The 18,817-nt window shown below is 52.6% G+C and overlaps 7 protein-coding genes across 7 annotated transcripts; 2 read left to right on the forward strand and 5 right to left on the reverse strand.

Moving 5' to 3' along the window:
- Positions 1-1,553: 1,553 nt before the first annotated feature.
- On the reverse strand, positions 1,554-2,588 carry POX_b02603 (Allergen; the record flags this gene model as incomplete). The annotated part of the gene is made up of 1 exon (XM_050111516.1): positions 1,554-2,588. One exon carries the CDS (start codon positions 2,586-2,588, stop codon positions 1,554-1,556), a length of 1,035 nt encoding a protein of 344 aa, XP_049971862.1.
- A 1,201-nt stretch (positions 2,589-3,789) lies between these two features.
- POX_b02604 (uncharacterized protein) lies at positions 3,790-4,068 on the forward strand (the record flags this gene model as incomplete). Its single annotated transcript, XM_050111517.1, has 1 exon — positions 3,790-4,068. One exon carries the CDS (start codon positions 3,790-3,792, stop codon positions 4,066-4,068), a length of 279 nt encoding a protein of 92 aa, XP_049971863.1.
- A 2,112-nt stretch (positions 4,069-6,180) lies between these two features.
- Positions 6,181-7,178, reverse strand: POX_b02605 (Carboxyvinyl-carboxyphosphonate phosphorylmutase; the record flags this gene model as incomplete). The annotated part of the gene is made up of 2 exons (XM_050111518.1): positions 6,181-6,960; positions 7,044-7,178. 2 exons carry the CDS (start codon positions 7,176-7,178, stop codon positions 6,181-6,183), a joined length of 915 nt encoding a protein of 304 aa, XP_049971864.1.
- Positions 7,179-7,907: 729 nt separating this feature from the next.
- Positions 7,908-9,754, reverse strand: POX_b02606 (uncharacterized protein; the record flags this gene model as incomplete). Its single annotated transcript, XM_050111519.1, has 4 exons — positions 7,908-8,867; positions 8,957-9,097; positions 9,174-9,646; positions 9,700-9,754. 4 exons carry the CDS (start codon positions 9,752-9,754, stop codon positions 7,908-7,910), a joined length of 1,629 nt encoding a protein of 542 aa, XP_049971865.1.
- A 1,161-nt stretch (positions 9,755-10,915) lies between these two features.
- POX_b02607 (putative histone deacetylase H) lies at positions 10,916-12,430 on the forward strand (the record flags this gene model as incomplete). Its single annotated transcript, XM_050111520.1, has 1 exon — positions 10,916-12,430. The coding sequence occupies one exon, from the start codon at positions 10,916-10,918 to the stop codon at positions 12,428-12,430; it is 1,515 nt and encodes a 504-aa protein (XP_049971866.1).
- Positions 12,431-13,552: 1,122 nt separating this feature from the next.
- POX_b02608 (Oxysterol-binding protein-like protein OBPa) lies at positions 13,553-15,667 on the reverse strand (the record flags this gene model as incomplete). Its single annotated transcript, XM_050111521.1, has 8 exons — positions 13,553-13,844; positions 13,928-14,241; positions 14,308-14,557; positions 14,652-14,930; positions 15,063-15,173; positions 15,284-15,389; positions 15,429-15,548; positions 15,631-15,667. The coding sequence occupies 8 exons, from the start codon at positions 15,665-15,667 to the stop codon at positions 13,553-13,555; spliced, it is 1,509 nt and encodes a 502-aa protein (XP_049971867.1).
- Positions 15,668-17,367: 1,700 nt separating this feature from the next.
- Positions 17,368-18,545, reverse strand: POX_b02609 (uncharacterized protein; the record flags this gene model as incomplete). Its single annotated transcript, XM_050111522.1, has 3 exons — positions 17,368-17,693; positions 17,889-18,071; positions 18,254-18,545. The coding sequence occupies 3 exons, from the start codon at positions 18,543-18,545 to the stop codon at positions 17,368-17,370; spliced, it is 801 nt and encodes a 266-aa protein (XP_049971868.1).
- Positions 18,546-18,817: the final 272 nt, after the last annotated feature.

The raw sequence follows: 18,817 nt of genomic DNA on the forward strand, positions 1-18,817 counted from the left end.
AAAAAGCATACAAGCGAGTACTCTAGATGCGACAGGAATAAGGGACTACTGCAGTATCTAAACCATAGCTTGGGTAAGGATCTAATTGTGAAGTGCGCTCAGAAGATCGTCTAGCCTCCCAACCCATAGCGGAGATGGCGTGTACGTCCAATAAGATCGGCCATCTTGTCGCCAACTTATATGAGGTTGGGATCGGCGAGAGACGGTCTGCTCTTGGCTGCATGATGGCCCCCTGTTTCGGAGATGAGAAAGCCCTAGGCTCATCGCTAGCAGTAGTCGGTACAGTAGCTTCGCAGGGGGGGGGGGAGCATAATGGGGCCATTTCTGTGGTTTTGTCCCATTATACGATGAACCACAAAGTAGTGAGCCATTTTGTTGCACGGAGTTGACCGCATCTGATCCGTAGCCTTTAGAAAAAGAGCTTGAGGATGTTCCTCGCTGCGGTTCTCAATAGAGTTGATGGCCGATCCCGAAGAAGATTTAACTGTATGCGCTGCGCTGCCCGGAGCGGGCGGGACTACCCGGTGGAGCACAATTGAATTCCGCCTCTTAAGGACGAGCCTTTAGCGCCGTCAAGGCGGATCGTATCCCACGCCGGTGCATTGACGGGATGCTGTCCCGTTGGACGATTGGCTCCAAGATGTCAAGCGATGCAAAAATTGCAGGGTACCAAAGGGCTAGGGACCGATGCAAGCGCCGCAGAGTATGCACGATGGCTGAGAGGCTAACCGTGTCTCGACTCGCTCGAAGTTGCCAAGGCTGGCCCCCGGGGCCGTAGGAAATAACATGGAGACATAAGTAGATTAGGGGTCCCTGGGTAAAGGAGAAAGGACTTTGCCCGACTTTTCCTCAAAGGCATTTTGAGCGCATCTCTTTGTCGTCTCATAAATTCTTCTTTGTCGCTCACTCCATCGTGTGCTTCTGCAGCGCATTGATATCGACGGAAGGACTTGAAGCTGATGACAGGGTTCCACCTCGAATGGTTCACAGTTCTTCCACGGTCGTTCCGGTCACCTGATTCAACATTGAACAAAAAGCAATCATTCCACACAATGTCTGCAGCCTACTATGTCGAGTCCCCAGGCCATCGACCAGATTCAACGGGCGATCGAGAATAAAGGGCACCGGCCAAGGTGTTGACCTCATGAAACGCTGCAAGGTCTCAGGGTCATCAAGTTTACAAGGTGCGGAATATTATCAACTTGAGATGGGTCGAAGAAAAAAAATGATATGAACTGATATGAGCAACGAATCTAGATGGTATATGTACAAAGAAGTGGAAGAAATCATAGGCGTGGAAGTGATACAAGGGGGTATGTATCCAAATCTTTCACGCAGACGAAGATTGAGACGCGTGGAAGAAGATCAGAGGATGTTTGCGGACACGCGCCGGGCGAAAGATGCAGTTATCTTCTGGACACAAAGCTGATGTGACGACAGTTGAGAAACCTGCGGAAGGGTATCAAGTGGAACGAAATTGGCCGGACGAAAGCGTTTGGGCGAAGAAGTGAAATCCTCATTCGACGTCAAGGAAAGTACACTGGACAATACGCTTAAGCGTAGTCGAGTTCGACGATCAGACGGACTGGGCCAGAGGCTTGGGAAACAGCCAGGTCGGGCTTGCCCTGGTCAGCCGAGGTGTAGGCGTTGAGGACTGAGGAGAGACCATTGCCGATGTGAGAGCATTCCTGACCAAGGTGGTTGCAGATCCGCATGCCCTGGACATCGAGCGAGTTGAGCTGAGCGATGATGCAGGAGACATCCCAGCCAGAGAAGCCACCGTTCTTCTCGCTGCTCATGTCAAACTCACCCCAGGTGGCAGCGTACTGGCCGAAGTTGGTGGTGGGAACCTTGCCAGGAGCCGCAGCCCAGCCACCCTGAGAGTTGTCATCAATGGCCACATACTTGACTTGTCCCTTCTCGAGGTTGAATGACAGAGCCTGGTTGGGGGCCCAGAAACCAGTCATCTTGTTGTCGGGGCCGTAGGTGTTCCAGAACACGACGTGCCACGGCTGAGACTGGCTACCTTCGAAGCGGAGAACATGCTTGTACTGGTTGGCGACACTCTCCTCGACCTCGATGATGTTGCTACCCCATGGGACACCGACGTTACCAATGTAATCCCAGTCCAGGCTTCCAACCTTCTGGGCCTTGGAAACGCCGCCGAACCCGGCGCGAGAGAACTGTCCATCGGCAGGGGTGGCATGCCAGTCACCGCCAGTGCTGGGGGCAGAAGTGGGCTTGACGGTGGACTGGGTGCTGGAAGGAACAGCAGTCGATTCGACAACAGATGGAGCAACGGTGGAAGTGGGGACAGACACAATGGTGGTGGCCACAGAGGTGGCAGAGGCGGTGGTGGTGGCAGAGCTGGTCGCGCTCTCACCCGACCACTCGTTGATCCAAGTCTGGAGGACACCATCGATGACAGCCGAGACGATATCACCAACACCACCACGCTTCTCGACCTCGACGATAGGCTCAATCTGGGCCTTGTGGTGAGCGTGCCGGCGCTCATGGCCATGGATGCGGGCAGCGGCCGAGCCAGCGGTCAGAGCCGCAGCAAGAAGGAGGGAGTTCTTCACAAGCATCTTGATATGTCGTTGATGTTGGGACTGTGTTGGTATTCACTCGGGATGGGGGACTGGTCTTCTGAAAGGATTGAAGAAGATCCTAGCAACGGCGAGAGTGTTTTAAGGAGTGACTGAGCGAGGATACGCTCGAAAGCAAAGAGCAGTTGGGAACCAAAAAGGAGTGTGGGTTTTGCAGGACCTGATGAAGGGAGAAGGAAGGAAAAGAAGACGCCGACGGGGATGGGGGGACGTCGATGGTAATAAGGTCAGTGAACTCAAAATGATTGTGGGCTCTCTGCTCGCTGGCTGACTTTTTCTGCGTGTGGGTAAGCCTGATGTATCGTGGTGGTACAATCATACAATGTGCTGTCATGGAATCTCAGGGTACCGGACGGAGACCTGCGGAATACAGATTACCGGATCATTTCATCGTAGTTGAGGTACTGAGCGCTGGAGCCTTGTGGGCGCGTCTTTGCTGGCCAGCCCGCCGAATCTGCCTACTCCACGAAGTCACTGGGTTCTTGAGTACCATACGTGACGATTGTTTGACGCTGATTTTGAATACCATTTGACAGACTGAGCGTGTGTTGCCCATACGACAGTACCAGCTTCAGACCCAATGTGTTTGAACTCACGCAAGGTCCAGAATCGCCCACAGGCCAGAGTCCAGACGCTCGTCCAGACAGGAGGAACCCGACCAACCGAAATCCTGCACCACGTCGGGACTTCTGGAACCTCAGGGGTGGGCTGCTGATGATTGGCGGTGTACCTGACGGTGCCTGGAAAGGAGTGGGTGGTACCTACCCGATCGGTGCTCCTGCAATCCTTTGATTGGGCGGTCGGATGCTCAGACCCATGGAAACGAGGGCTCATCCTCGCGTCCCGGGATGAAAAAGAGGATCAAAACATCAAAAGGGGTCGAATGGATAACACGATTTTGTGGGCTTCGTTCGGGACCTTTTGATATGGACGAATTTTAGGCTGGGGTACTGCATACTTGAGACGAGTATGGGGTGTGGCTGTCTGAAGAAGGTACAAGTGACCTGATCCACCCATCAGCACCATCATCGCCCAGAGAACCGGCTGCGCGCCCCTCTTTCCTCCGAGATTACACCCATGCAACGCCAAGTTGCATGGCGTGAAAAACGGGTACTTGACTTGTATTAATTTACTGTACTGTACAGGTGTTTTTCTTCGAGTTCCTCACAGGGACGGGCTTATGGACGAGTTTGACAACACATTCTGCGAAGTCACTGCCCGACCATGCAGTCATGAGAAGTCGTCCAATTTGAGATTATACGCCAGATGCCTTGTCAGGTATCCTGCTGTCAAACACGTGTTACCTTGGGAATGCTTCGATGTTGGAATGTCGGAGCTCGACCACGGGTCAATTGCGGTATGGACTATGGACACCGGTACCTGGGCACACTCCGCGACCAGCGTCATTGTCATTTTGCACACTGCATGGCTCAGTCTCACCGTGTTCAGGACGTCTTGAGCAGCCCACCTCGGTCTCTCATTTTTCTTTCCCATGGCCTTTGGGAGCCCGGGCCAAGATCGTCCAAGATCGGCTACGATTGTACCTCCGTACTGTACCTCGTGGAGAGAGATCCCCCCCCCTACTCTAGGCTCATTGATTGAAGAGTGATTGAGTCTGGTCCCATTTGATCATCCTACTGAGCTGACGTGGCTAGCAGGCCAGTTAGTTACTGTGGGAAATGGCGTCAAATCCTCAACATGTAATTGATTCGTGGTCAATATTCAAGCAACTGCATTGATCTTCTTTCTGAGTGGCCTCGGAGGGATCTTGTCCTTTGTGAATCCTATACTTGTTCACCTCACATCGTGCTCTGTTTCTGAGTTGACTGGGCTTAGACAAGAAAGCGCCAATATGTATCGATTTCTATGCGTCAGCCTTGACAAATCTAATCTGACATGTACTCGGAAGGTCAAGAATGAGACATGTCTACGAGCATTATACCCTCGTCTCCCATTCTGTTCCAGTAATAAAAACACTCCAGACTCGCCGGTCACCATCCACTCGAGCACCCCTTCAGATGTTTCTGCTCTAGGTCCCGAGATTGAGCTCCTGACACGGTCTATTCCATCACAATAACAGCGGCTCATAACATGCGCTGCGACCGGGACACGCCTCGCGCCCCGCTGCCACGCACGTACTGCAATACCGGGCATGATTGCGTCACACTGTCCCCGTAGTACACTGGCAATTTTTTCCACAGTGCGGCCTTTCCGGGACATGATCTTCCGACTGACTGCACTTGTCGGGCATGAAAGGAGCAACGATCGGCTACCTGTTGTAGCCTAGACCCGTTTGCCACGTTGGAGGGACTCTGACACTAGTACAGGGCTACAGGCTGAGCTTCCAGTTCTGGCATAGGCGCAAAGTGCCCGGTGGATCTTGTACTGGGAGCAGAGCCGTGTTGATAAGACTCTGAAAGGAATGCCGGAGAAACCAGAAAGTTTACGACAGTATTACTGTAATTGTCTGGTGTTTGGTATCGAATGTCTTTTATAGCGTCCAGCATGCGAGACTGAGAAGCACCAGCTTTGAGAATGGAGGTAGATAGTATAACGAAATCGCTCCCATTATATTCCCTTGACGGACCCTAATGGAATCATTATTTCAGCCGAAAGTTACAAATTCAGTAGCTAATCACATCCATGTCCCCTTGGTCTCATGAACCATTGCACGGTAGTTTGCCGTCTGAAGAATCGGGACATGGGTTCTTTGGGGCGAAGAGGGGGAGAGATTGAGCCCCTTTTCTACGGGAGTGTGTACGCTAGTGGTCCTACAGTATTGTGCCCGGTAATATGTACCTGGACCTCTCAATCTTTCCAAATTGTGACCACCAGTCCAAACAAAAGTGTCATCATCTACCATGGCCTGAGCCTTTTTTTAACTCCTACTTGATACAGAGTCCGGATTTAAAAAAAAAAAAAAAAAAAAAAAAAGCAACAACCTATCCATTCTTCTATTGCCAAAGGTTACTTTTGAGTCGCTTGACAAGTCAACAGACCCAACGGATGAGGCGGGAAGCGATCCTCCAGTCGGGGACCACGTGCGAAGGCTTCGACCGCCGGAACGCGGGAGCGGGCAGAGAGCACTCTGAAACACCGCCCTTGTCCCACATTCGTGTTGCGTCTGCCCGACTATCGAGTCTCGAGTCGAGCATGGAATGCCCCACTCGACCCGACTAGGTCCTACTCGAGCCTTTGAGGTGCACATAGCCAGGGTCGACGTTTATTTTTAAATAACAGGTTCGGCGTAGTACGTCGTCCGGTCCTGGGTGATTCAGGTACATAGGCAACGTCGTTACGAGAGCCACACGAATTCACATCCCCGTCACTGTGTGAACGTGTGTCTTGAAAGATTGACAGGACTGGAGGGCCTAGATCCGGGATGGCACTGTACCTGACAGTCCGTCCGTCGTACATATATGCATGCGGGGCGTGTCTGGATTGAGTATTCCATGGGCATCGTTCACTTGTGGCAGTGGTTCTATTTACAGCGACGGTAAGATGAAAGGGCGGATCGAGATCAGCTGGGCTCCAGCCTGGAAAGTCGAGACACATTGTCGGAGAGCCGACATCACTTCTGCAAATCGACCCCTCCTGCAAAGGCGGCGCCGCCAGCCTCGGCATCCAACTTGACACTTTCATCCAGTCCGCACACGCGGAAGAGCATCTGCGGAGTCAACTCGGGATCCAGCCCCGGTAGTCCCAGGCGCTTCAACTTCTCCAATCCCTCGCGCATCGCCGTCAAAGCTGGCCCGATCGTCGCAAAGGGGAAGATAATCATCTTGAACCCGAGGTCCTTGGCCTCCTGCGCCGTGAGGGATGGAGTAGACCCGTGCTCCACCATATTCAGCAGCAAGGGCCACGGTGCCAGGTCCTGCACAACCTGGGCCGCCATCTCCCGCGAGGAGACGCCTTCAAGGAAGCCCATGTCCGCACCCGCATCACGCGCCGCACGTAGACGCGCCAGACTCTCGTCGTACCCGAGGGACTGTAACGCGTCGGTGCGCGCAATCACCACAATCTCGCTGCCGATGCGCTGACGTGCCTGCACCGCGGCGCGGATACGCGTGGTATATGTAGCGAGATCGACCAGTTGCTTGCCGCCGAGATGACCGCATCGCTTCGTTTGCACTTGATCTTCGATGTGGAAGCCCGCAACGCCGGCGCGGGCATATTGTTCCGTGGTCCGAGCCACCATGATCGGTCCGCCGTAGCCGGTGTCTGCGTCGGCGATGAGGGGAGTGCTGGGGGATAGATTGGCGATCATCTCAGCGTTGGCACGCATGTCATTGAGAGTGCAGATACCGAGATCTGCTTGGCCATGGACTGAGGCCGCGGTTCCTGCACCGGTCTAAGAAAAGAGAGAGAAGGAGACAAGATGTGAGTATTTGGTATTCGCTGCGCTGCGCTGCGGACCGTACAGGCCCTACTCACCATGTAAAGAGCATCAAACCCAGCTCCGAGGGCCATGCGCGCCGACAAGCCATCGTACACACCAGGGGCGCACACAAACCCGTTGGGATCTTCCAGGACCTTTCGCAAATTGCTCGCACCGGAACCCAAGGACATGATGACGTCTTCTGTTATAGTTATTCCACGGGCGAACAGTCTCGAGCAAAGGGGAGTGCTTGCAGGGAAAACTTTCAAGGGGTTGACTTGTCTCTCGCGATCGCAGATTCCAGTCGCAACGACTCATCCACTCTTTATAGCTCTCTCTCAACCTTGGGATTTGATACTTCCGTTACCAATCATCTCCAGAAAAAAATTTCCTCTCCCTCTCTCGCGCTCTCTCTCGTCTCCATCGTTCTGCCCGCTCAACCCTTCGAGTACCCCCACCAATGATGTCTCATCCGTCCTGAAGCGCTCTCCTCCCCCACCACAGTGCCACTGCCGGTGCCGATACCGGGATTTGACTCGATTATGTCATCGCGGATAACTCGGTGATTTCTCGCCGGCCGCTTCAACCCCAGATGTTGTGGCGAGCTGGATCGCCACATGGACCCAATCCAGGTGATGAGACTTGAAGTGAAGCAGGGTGCCAACGTGTGTATGGTGGCAGATGCCAGCCTCAAAATGGGTACTCAGAATAGTTTGTCAACGTATCATATTGAGCTAGACGACGGGGTTGAGACTCTCCCATTGCAGTGGCCAACATGCTTGATTGTTACCAATCGGGTCTATTCCAGATTCCAATGACAGCCTCTGTACGGCGAGCAGAATCCTAACCATCATTTCGACTGAAGTGCACGTTCGTCGTCATTTGGCTTTGATGACTCGTGTTCGTATACTTCGATAAATTTACCTCACTCGAGGCATGGCCTGCGGGGAGGGAAATGGAATCCCGGAGATGACATGCGGGTTTTTGAAATGGGGATCTGTTGGAAGAGTCGATCTCGCCTTTCCCTTTTGCGACGCCTCGTGTTGTGGCGCCTTAGCAGGGCTTCCCGCTTGTGATTCCGTCGAGAGCTCAAAGGAGTTCATGTCATCTCTTAATGATCGACAAGGTATAGGCCACGGATTGATGGTTCGGGCATTCCAGCTGTTCGAATACAGCCCGGCCAGACGGTAGCAGGTACTCAGGCCCCGGTCTCCAATCAACCGAAAGACTTGCTGGCACCATGAAAACTTTTCCCAGTGGCCTAGTCCAATGTAGATTTTGATTGCGGCAACGATGGGGAACAGAAGCATCCCGATTTCAGAGGGTGCCCGGTAATTTTTGACGTAATATGGAACCATGCGGCAGACCTCATCGGCGTAGAACTCCGTCAGGACCTCACCTTCAATTGGGATTGATTCGCCCGCGAAGGTTGACGCACTCGCAGTGGGGGGACACTCGGGTCGACTCAAGTCGCGGGCTTTCTCGATCAAAGGCTGCACGGTCGCGAGGGCAGTGAAGTAGTAGTGATGCACTCTGGCGGTGTCATGCGATGAGAAGCGGTATCCGTGACCAAACAGTCTCTTCGATGGCGGTAGGGTGTCGGTCTTGCAGTCCTCAAGGCCGCAAATGAACAAGCTTCGGGAATCCACATATTGCTTGTACCATGAACAGATTCTCTCCTTTTGCTTGAGACAAGCTTGCAGCAGCTTCTCCCATTCCTCGCTGTCGGAAAATGCGGTCCGATTAAGCATGGCTGAGAGAGGTCCAAACTCTGCAAAAATTGCGAACAGTTCCAACACAGGGGTCGAGTTTGCGCCGCTCAAGCAGGTGAGGTGTTGGTATTCATCGTCTGTAATATTGACACCCGTCGTCGCAATGACCTGGTACGATTTAGAAGTGCGCTTCACAAGCAGTATCAAGCCTAGCGGGTATTCAAGATCCAGGAAGAACTTGAGACCCGAATGCTTACCAGACGCATTTTCTGATGCCGGTCATAGATGGCATCCAGAAGCGGGTTTCGCGGTAGTGAATCGCGGTAACAACGCAGGATTGCACTTGTGCCTTGAGTATGCGCGAGAAAAGCGCGAAGATCAAAGGCACAGCAGTACGACTGGGTAATCTCTGTTAGAAAGAAAAGGTCCCACAAACTTATATATTCATCCACTCGAGAACGCAGAATCTCGCACCTCTAGATCTTGGAAAATGACCGTGGTATAGATGGTATCGGCATCACACAAATTTCGGCCAACTTTGTGGTTCACGTTCCGCACTGCGGTGCTGTAGAGGTTCAGCCCATATCGAAACATGTCTTTATCGTTATTCATCCGACCCAGGTGCAAGCAAGACATTGCTGATAACGCTCGGTCAAGAGTACCGGATTTGTTAGGAAGTTGAGCAAAGCTATAGATTAAGTACTGCCACAGATTGAGTGAGGAAACCTGCTGCTGGGAACCGAAAAAGAGACTTGCAAAGGAGCTGAAGATTTGTTCGCGCGCCATCGACCTGGGACTGCACACGGTTCTTGGGCCTCCGGCGTCGGAAATCGTGGTCTGAGCCGCCTGCTGGACTGACCTTGCACCCGGTCCATGGATGAAAGTATCATGTGTTTTTTGCTCTGCATGCTGGAGTCGAAAATCGTCGATGGGAATGGCTTTCTTCACTCCATAATGATTCACGGATGGGTGGTGAATATAGATGCGAGTTTTGACGTACCCCGGGCACTGGACCCCACGCTTGATGCATCGCGCGCACTCTGGTTCTTGTTCATCGCACTTCAAACCAATTCTGATTAGAGAGGGGTCTCGAGCGTGAAGAGAGCATGTATATCAAAAGAAAAACAAAGTAAAACACAACACATCTCGAGAGTGTCACCGATCCGACCTTGACTTTTCGTTTCCGACACGCCATGCACCCTTTCGAGTGCCAAGGAGTGCCACCCATCTCTGCCAGTGGTGCAGTTTTGGAATCAAATCATTCCCCGCGGACAGGTTCAATTCGGTCGAGACGTGTTCACGTCTGAAGGACAAGGTCGATGGAAGTATGGGGTGAGGAAAGAAATCACAGGCACCGTGCGTTATCCACTTCCGATCTGGTCTCCTAAGCGTCTTTTGGTCCTCGGAGACTTCACGGGCTCTTGCATTAGTGGGCCAAGCGATGTAACGTGAAGGCCAGCCTTCTCGATCCTGACTCGTCCTCCACCCGCCGTCACGGGAGCTTAGTTCCTCCGCCGCTGCGTGTTGGTCACGACCGAGTACCTAGATGGGCAAGTCGGCCTCGCCTATCACCAGTGGCGTCCAGGTATGCATCTGGATCTGCGATGATGTTGGATGTTGCATTCAACTCGGAAAAAAACAAGAAACAAAAAAGAAAGAAAGAAAGAAAGAAAAGACCAGGCTTTGGCTAATCACACCAGTGTTCGCACAAGACGTGAACATGGGTATATAGGCATCCATGAATTGGGACTAGAGCGAATAATCTACTTGTTGTCCAAAGCCCCCCAGCCGAATCCACATAGTCATACGCAGTGTTCAACTATGGCCCAGGACCTACTCACCTAGTACGGTACTCACTAGTCACTCTTCAACTCCGCACCGAGTCAGCACATATGCGTAAACGAAAGTCACGATGGAATGTCAACCCACAAGGCGCAGCGGAATCCACCCGCCCAAGCTCGCGCCCGGGCCACGGCAGATCGTCTTAGTCATCTTCGTGAGGTCGGGGTCCAATGCCCGATCCCGCATGATCAACCGACATTTCTCATCTTCAAGTCTTTATGCTTCACCCCCAGAGATACAATTGACTCGAACCTTTGTGACATGAACCGAATGCCCCACAGCTAGTGTGCTCCGATTCTGCAGCGCTCTTCATCCCCCTTCTCATCCATCCGAGCCATCTTCCCCCCGCCCTCTTCTTGATCCCTCCGCCATCGATGGCGCGTTCAGCGATTGTTCAAGAATATGATGCGCCGTCCACAACGTTGAGCCTGGACCAAAAGTCCGCCCACGAACGCCAGCTCTATCAAGTTCCGCGCCCCAAGGGCTATCGTGTCTCATGGCACGCCAACCCCGCCGTGGAAGCGCACCATTTCGGCCAGTCACATCCCATGAAACCATGGCGACTCACCTTGACAAAACAGCTGGTCATGGCATATGGGATGCACCACGCCATGGATCTGTACCTGGCAAGGGCAGCGACCTATGAAGAGATGGCCGAGTTCCACGAGGGGGATTATCTGGACTTTCTGCGCCAGGTGATGCCGGGCGATATGGAACGCGCCGAGCAAAGCGAGAACGTGGTGCGCTTCAACTTTGGAGACGACTGTCCCATTTTCGACGGTCTTTACAACTACTGCCCCCTATACGCCGGAGGTACGGTTGATGCTGCGCGCAAATTGTGCAATGACCAGGCCGAAATCGCCATCAACTGGTCGGGTGGTCTGCACCACGCGAAGAAGGCAGAAGCCAGTGGATTCTGCTACGTCAATGATATCGTCCTGGGCATTCTCCAATTACTGCGCCAACATCCTCGAGTGATGTACATTGACATTGATGTCCATCACGGTGATGGCGTCGAGCAAGCGTTCTGGTCCACCGATCGCGTTTTGACGGTCTCGTTCCACAAATATGACAAGGACAATTTCTTCCCCGGAACGGGAGCGCTTGACGACACAGGTCCTACACATCCCCTCAACCCTGGAGCACACCATTCCATCAACGTCCCTCTGAACGACGGTATAGACGACGAATCCTATATCCAGCTCTACCATGACGTGATCGGTGCCTGCGTGGAGACATACCATCCCGGCGCAATCGTGCTCCAGTGTGGAGCCGACTCCCTAGGCTGTGACCGCCTGGGATGTTTCAATCTGAACGTGCGCGCACACGGCGCCTGCGTCGCATTCACCAAGACCTTTGGCCTGCCCCTCCTCGTCGTCGGGGGCGGCGGCTACACTCCGCGAAACGTCTCTCGTGCCTGGGCCCACGAGACCTCAATTCTCCTCGAAGCCGATACCCTCCTCGATTCCACCATTCCCGAGTCAGTCGCCTTCCGCACCCACTTTGGACCAGACTATTCCCTGTTCCCACCCTTATCCGAGATTCGCAAGCTGGAAAATAAGAATTCCAAGCCCTATCTTGCCGGGCTGGTCGAGGCTGTGCATGAGCAGTTGCGGTATATCAAGGGTGCCCCAAGCGTACAGATGAGCTTCATCCCCCCCGACATTCTTGGTCTCCGTGAGGAGACCGAAAAGGAAATCGAAGAGGAGACGGCCATGATGGAAGAAGAGCGCGAAGAACACTTTGGCGGAGGCTTTGCTGCCACCGCTGCGGCCGCGGGAGGGGCCGATTTCGCAGGGACCCCTGGCTCGGCCGGTTCCATTGCCCGTGGCAATCGTCGACGGGAGCTGGAGCGAGGAGCTGGTTCTCGGGGCGAGTTATACTCATAGCGTGTGCAAAGATGGCCTTTTCTCTATTGCTCATGGCTTTTTATCTGTCCCTTGTTCGGTTGACTCGCGACGGTGTTCAGGTTTGAAAATGGTGGGGGTTGTGGAGCTCCGGTGTTCTTCTTCTTGGTCATTTTCTCCATTGTGTTTTCGGGTGGTGCACTGGTGACTGTCTCGTTTATCGTGTTGCGGACACAAATGGTCCGTTTGTTTGATCATCACGGTGGTGCTTTTGGGTGGTCGTGCTCGATTTCCTCTTTTGTTTTCTCTCTCTCTCTTTCCCTCCCTCTCTCTCCCTGGGATTTTTTGGAATTTTGTGATTTAGTGATATACCCTACATACCCACCTGATGCACATATTGAAAGGATATCTCAACCATGCCAGCAGGTCCTGGTTCCAGGCAGTGAGAGCGTAGTGCTCCCAGGCCAGAGTACTAAGTTAAGGCCGGGGCTTGTTGCATTTTCATGTTAATTTCCAGAACCACACTCTAGAGCGTCCAAGGCTGCGGTTACTGTCTATGACTACTTCCGGGCATGGAATTAAAAAATTGACCCTCCAAAAAAGCCCACCATGTAATTTGCGCAAGACCATCCGAAAACACAAACATTAGTATTCTCTGCATTATGTGACCTGCGGAACATTGCGTCTTCGATATTAATTGTATTTCAGGAATTGGTCTTATGTTCTTGATTTATGACAGGGTTCGGAGATGGTATTTCTGACCACCTTCACGGTCAGGCTCTCAACTGGCGTCAAGCACGCTGTGCGGAGTACCGAAAGATGGAGAAGGAGATTCGTGATGCTCGAGATGACCGGGGTCGAGGACGTTGTGGGGCGTATCATCGTCGTGCATGTACCGCGACCTTTGAGGGGCAAAAATCAAAAGGAACGAGCATCTCGCTCAGGGTTGTTTTGAGGGGTTCATTTTTGAAATTTTGAATTTTGTAGGAGATCTTCGACTCGCGGATGAGTCGAGATATCGCAACATGGGGGGTTTCCAGCGACCCAAAAGGGGCCCACTTGAGTGTACGAGAGTGTTCAACCCTTGATTATGGGACTGGGGTATATTTTGTCTGTTCTCATTTCGATTTGCGTCGTCGCAGTGTCTTGTTCTCCCGTGCGCTATTATTCATGGGCGTCCACAAACTTCTCAACCTGGTGAGTCTCGGTGTCCACCCGTTGCACAACCGCGGGTGCAGCAGGACTGATTTCTGTAGATGTTCCCACGGTGGGCAGTGGAGCGGCTGCATTTGGGGGTTGAGCGGCTACATCCTGTCGAGCTGGCGCCTGGGGCACCGATTCGGAGGGCTCGGATGTGCGTGGCGGAATCTGGAACTGGCTGGGGTCCGTTTGGCCTTCGACAATCGGTGCGATGGCCAGGATTTGCTTCGTGGCAAGTTGCGGGTCGTGAGCCACGCTGTATCAGATTGTCAGATATTAAGAGATCTGAGAGCGGGGGTTCGTCCGCTCAAATGGCATGACACAATGTAGGACACATACACTTCGGCATTGATAATCCAATCCAGGTCCTCTTCACCCTCGTCACGACCTCCTGGACCGCCTTCCACGTGGCGGAACAATCGCGGCCGCCACTCTACACCGTCGTCGGCACGCATGGCTGCTTCCTCCCGTTGCCGGTCTTCAATTTTGGTCTTCTCATCCGTTGCAGCGGCGTGGTTTTGCGCGATGATCGCCTTGACCGTGGGCTCCCACAGCCGCTGAGATTCACGTTCCGACTGCTCGGCAATGGGACGCGCACGAGGTTTGGCGTGCTTTGCGTGAGTAGCGTCGAACAGAACTTCTTTGTGATGGGTCTGTTTACGATGACATCATCAGTATTGTATGGGGAGCCAAGGGGCCGCGAGAAAATGCCGACTCACGTGGACATCCTTGATGTGCATCTCGCCGTTCCAAAAGCCAGACAACTCATACAAGACCTCCCCAGTTTGCTCATTCTTGATCACGCCGCCGATGGCATTATATGTGCCAGAGAAGTAACCTTTGGTCTTGAATTCAATGTCGGCCACGAGGTGGTTCTCCGGGCACCGCACATAACTGTGATCGCCAAGCTCGTACTTCATTTTGCCAAACAGGATACCACGCGCGTACATGTTGGGCTGAGTCACAATACTAGCCAATAAGGTTTAGTCAGTCTGTGTGCCGACGCCAGCTGTGCAAACATACGGCATGCTCATGGGCTATGGACCTCAAGAGGGCAACCTACTATCGCTCGCCTTTCTCTCTGTCCTGGCCTCGATTCAACAGTCGAAGGATTGCGATACCTTCCATCATGCTAGCTGCGGAGTTCCCCAAAAACTTGCTGCGCGGCTTCAAGGTACCGTCGATTCGAATGTGATGTTCGGGAGCCATGAAAAAGTAGCTGGACTTGGGTGGATGGTGCGAGGTCTGCTCAGAGATATAGTACCCGCGCGTGTTGTCGGGGTAGTCCCAGTAGCAAGTGAACGTTTCCCCCAGCACTGGGTTCAGCGGCTTCTTAACACCTCTACAATGCGGGCCCCGTAGACGCCTGTCAGCAGACTTTCACCAAAAAAAAATCGAGTGGATCCGAATGGGAAGGTATACTCGAGCACTGGAAATTTGCCGAGGACAAGCAAAGGAGAAGAAGACGACCTACGGCGGTTTGATATGCCATCCACTCAGGTAGAACTTCACCACGGACACAAAGCGTTCGACTGGGTCGTCAATTTCAGACATTGGCAGCAATGTTTCAGGATGCGCCATGAAGCTATACGAGTCATCACGTTAGTACCGACATGTTTTGCTGTCTCTCTTTGCGGAGCAAAGGCCATCCCGCGCCAATCTGGCAAGTTTGCAGAAACCGCGGCCCACACGTACTTTGTAATGCGCTCGAGCATTGATCGCGGTTCCAGGATGAAGGTGGGCAGGACCACTCGGCTCAAGTCGGCACCTGGTCGAAGCTGGGAAATGATATGCGAGAGCACTACAAAGTCGTGTCAGCAGCGATTCCATGCCTTCCGACCCTGGGCCCTCTGTGTTTCTTCCCGCCCTGACATTTCCCGGGACATCCTAACATTGCCCTGTTCCGGCTCAACGATTTCTTCATCTCCACTGGCGGGAGACTGCTCCCTTGACGACCGGCCTGCGCAGAAATGGTGTAAGCTCACAAGACTTCGCTGCAGCAAGTTTTCTTCCGGTTCCCAAAGATGCAACACCGCACGTACTGGTCAAAGAGGAGCGGCGGAGATGTGGCACCGGCATGGTTGGCAGGAGGATAGGCGGGAGTGGAGCAGACTTTCTCTCTCTCTCTCTCTTTGTCTCTTCTCTCTGGCCGTCTTTCAGTGCGGGGGGGAACTGGAAGTGACTTTCAGCGCGACAGCATGTAGCGGGACAGAATACGCAAGGGAGGATGCGGGGTGTGGATGGTCGCCTAAATGATGGGCAAATGTGAATTGGAGCCTGACGGGGCAGAAGCACAGAAGATCGAAAGAAAATGAGAGGCGGTGGAAAGATATCAGGAGGTGGGAGAGTGAGGGAAAAAAAAAGCGGAGGAGAAAGATGGCAGTCGAGCGAGCTAGACAAGTCGGTGACTGCAACTATTGGACTGCCGGTGGGTGGACTGGGCGGGACTTGGAGGGGCTGACGGCAGCTCGTCATCCGGCGACGAAGATCGGACCGGGGGAGGTGGAGAAGGTGATGATATACGACTGAAAACCGTCCACTGTGGTGCTGCGATGATCCATTCCGATATATGATTTCTTGTCTCTCATAGGCTGTCCCCATTTTACTGAGGATAGCTCTTCTCTATACAGCATTAATCCTAACACAACCAACTTGTGACCCCCCCATGGTTCCACATCGCACTCGATACCTCCGGATGCGCACTTGCGCCAGCATCCTTCAGTTAGGCAAAAATCTGTCGCTCTAGGGTATTTCCATGGCGTGGGGATTCTCAACAAGGAAGACAATAGAATATCTCAAGTAGAGTTTCTCATGGGTCTAATTTGCGTCAGCCGAGTCCATCAAGAGCTGATACACACACGGGGACATGTACTGCTCAACCTCTGAATGAATCTACATGCAATAGCTGGGCCATCCATGCTACTGCCCTCGTCACTGATGCTGATGCATATGGGATAAACTATGCAAATTTGTAGTTACTAGTCATGGTATGCACCATGTACCTACCTAATTTATATCCTAATGCACACAGACTGCAAACTTGTAAAATGCTCCATTGTATAGTGAGGTACGTGGAGCCGGCCGGAGTCAGTTGGACAATGACGTCAAGCCACACGCCGGCGTTTAGAGCCTCTCTGGGCCTGAAGTAGACACCTGACCGGAACTAAGTTTTGGCGAAGCATGAATCCAATGACCGGCCAGGCTAGCGCTGCATACTAAAGTTTAGTAGGATGATACTATGACTAAGGAATAATATAGACTGTATCTTTCGCTCGCCTCTCTTGAGGCCTTATTTTCCCTCCAATCTCTTTCTTTTAGAAGTGCGATCTTGATTTAATTTTAATATCACAGGTCAGAAGTCAATACTGAATGCTAATACGAATACGTTTGAGGCGGGGCATCGCCGGAGCGGTATAGAGAGGGGGGCCTTCATTCGGCCAGGTGCGTGAAACTAGTACCGAACGGTGTCTAGGTACAGTATGAAGTTCTAGTTCTGGTTAGAAGAGACGATACTCGTGGAGTTTATCTCTTCAACTGACAGAACCTGTTGAGGGTCCAGAAATAGTGACTGTGAGGACGCGAAGGGGCAATAATGTTCTGGATCTTATTTTGGATCTTACCATGTCAGAAAGGACAGGAAGAGGACTGTTCGAGGGCTTTAAAGTCATCATATCTGCGTTTGAAATATGAAAACACACCTGGCTGTAACTTCTTATGCATGTATATCAAAGACCATTGAATCTTTCAGTGAATGAGTGCCTCGATTTTTCCTCGGGGGCTCACGCCACCTGTTGAATCAGTGGCACATCACCTCGGGTGATCTCCCGCACAAATTCCATGTCTGGTTGGTAAAGCATGACATGGAAATGTTCTACCGCATGCACAGATTTCAAGGACTTCCAATTCCTGAACCAGACCACATGTTCAGGTGCCATGTGCGAGCAAAATGTGACCTGCACATAATGCTCGATCGCTCGACGGGCCTCGTTGGTGAGATCGCCCGTGGCGGGATCATCGGGGAATTCAAATTTGGTCCAAACCACGAGATGAATGATGTCCAGGTCTACACCGTATGGCCAATCATTGAATAAGACACGCACATCCTCTATAGACGGAAGTTAGTACGGAAGCTGACTCTCTCCAAGGGACTAACACCGAGCTATAGCTCTTTCTAGTGGGTCTGATCATTAGGGAGGAACCTATCCAGTCGGTGTGCTTTCACAGCCCTCACAAAATCCTGCTTGTTCCATTTCTGCGGAACCCGTTTCAACATAGGAATTGTAGAAGCAAATGCACTCACCAGCATACTCAAAGGGGCGACCCCGAGGCTGCAGATGCTCCAGAGCCCCATTTCCCCAGCGCAGCCTCTCCGTGACCACAAACCGCATGACTGATCCGTACTGCGCTTTGATGCGGTCGATGTATTCTAGATATTTTCGCAACTCACTCGGGACTCTTTGAAACTGGTCAATTCGATTTGTCCCTGTAAATATATGACCAATTCTCCATGTTAGCCATGTTTGCCATTGCCGCACTGCATGGAGCGCCCTCCTCAAAAGGAGAAGCTGTTCGTGCCCGAGGCTGGAAACCGGAGCCCCATCGCCAAGATGCATGACAGCTCAGAGACCGGGGGGGGGTTCGAGGTAAAGAAGGGCTCCACTCAACGGATAATCTCCTGCACGTGCTTCCAGCTCTGTCGCTGATACTGATGGTCGGGTGTCGCCAGACATTGCATGTTCTTGAGTGACTGGTCGCGGAGAAAGGGCGGACATGTGGCAGTCCATTGCGACCGGGGCACGTTGACTTGCCAGTACAAGGGTTCTCTCGACTTGAGGCTGGCCCCTGGACCCTGCAGGAACCGGTTGGTTGTCGATCTGGTCTCATCATGGGCATGACTTCCCACGTCCTTTCTAAATGATGGAAAAGCCGCGGTTGCCACGTCGATAGAAGGAGGCATGGTCGGAAAGTAGGGATATTCGGAACAATTGGACATTCAAAAAGATCTCCAATATGCGAAAGAGTTGATCAGCTTACCTCTGCCACAACCAAAGTCACCCGGCAGAACCAGCCTCCTCTATACAAAGGGGCGCAACGGTCAGCTTAAGAGACAAGAAGAGGAAATGAGTATTACTCAGGGTAATAACTTCCCTCATTCGCACTCGTCGGAGGCGGTTTATGTCAGCGTCAATCATTGCTAGTCGTCCCCGGGAGTCATGGATCCAGCCGGAT

This window comes from Penicillium oxalicum, chromosome II (genome assembly GCF_001723175.1).
Source record: "Penicillium oxalicum strain HP7-1 chromosome II, whole genome shotgun sequence".
NCBI classification, from domain to species: domain Eukaryota; kingdom Fungi; phylum Ascomycota; class Eurotiomycetes; order Eurotiales; family Aspergillaceae; genus Penicillium; species Penicillium oxalicum.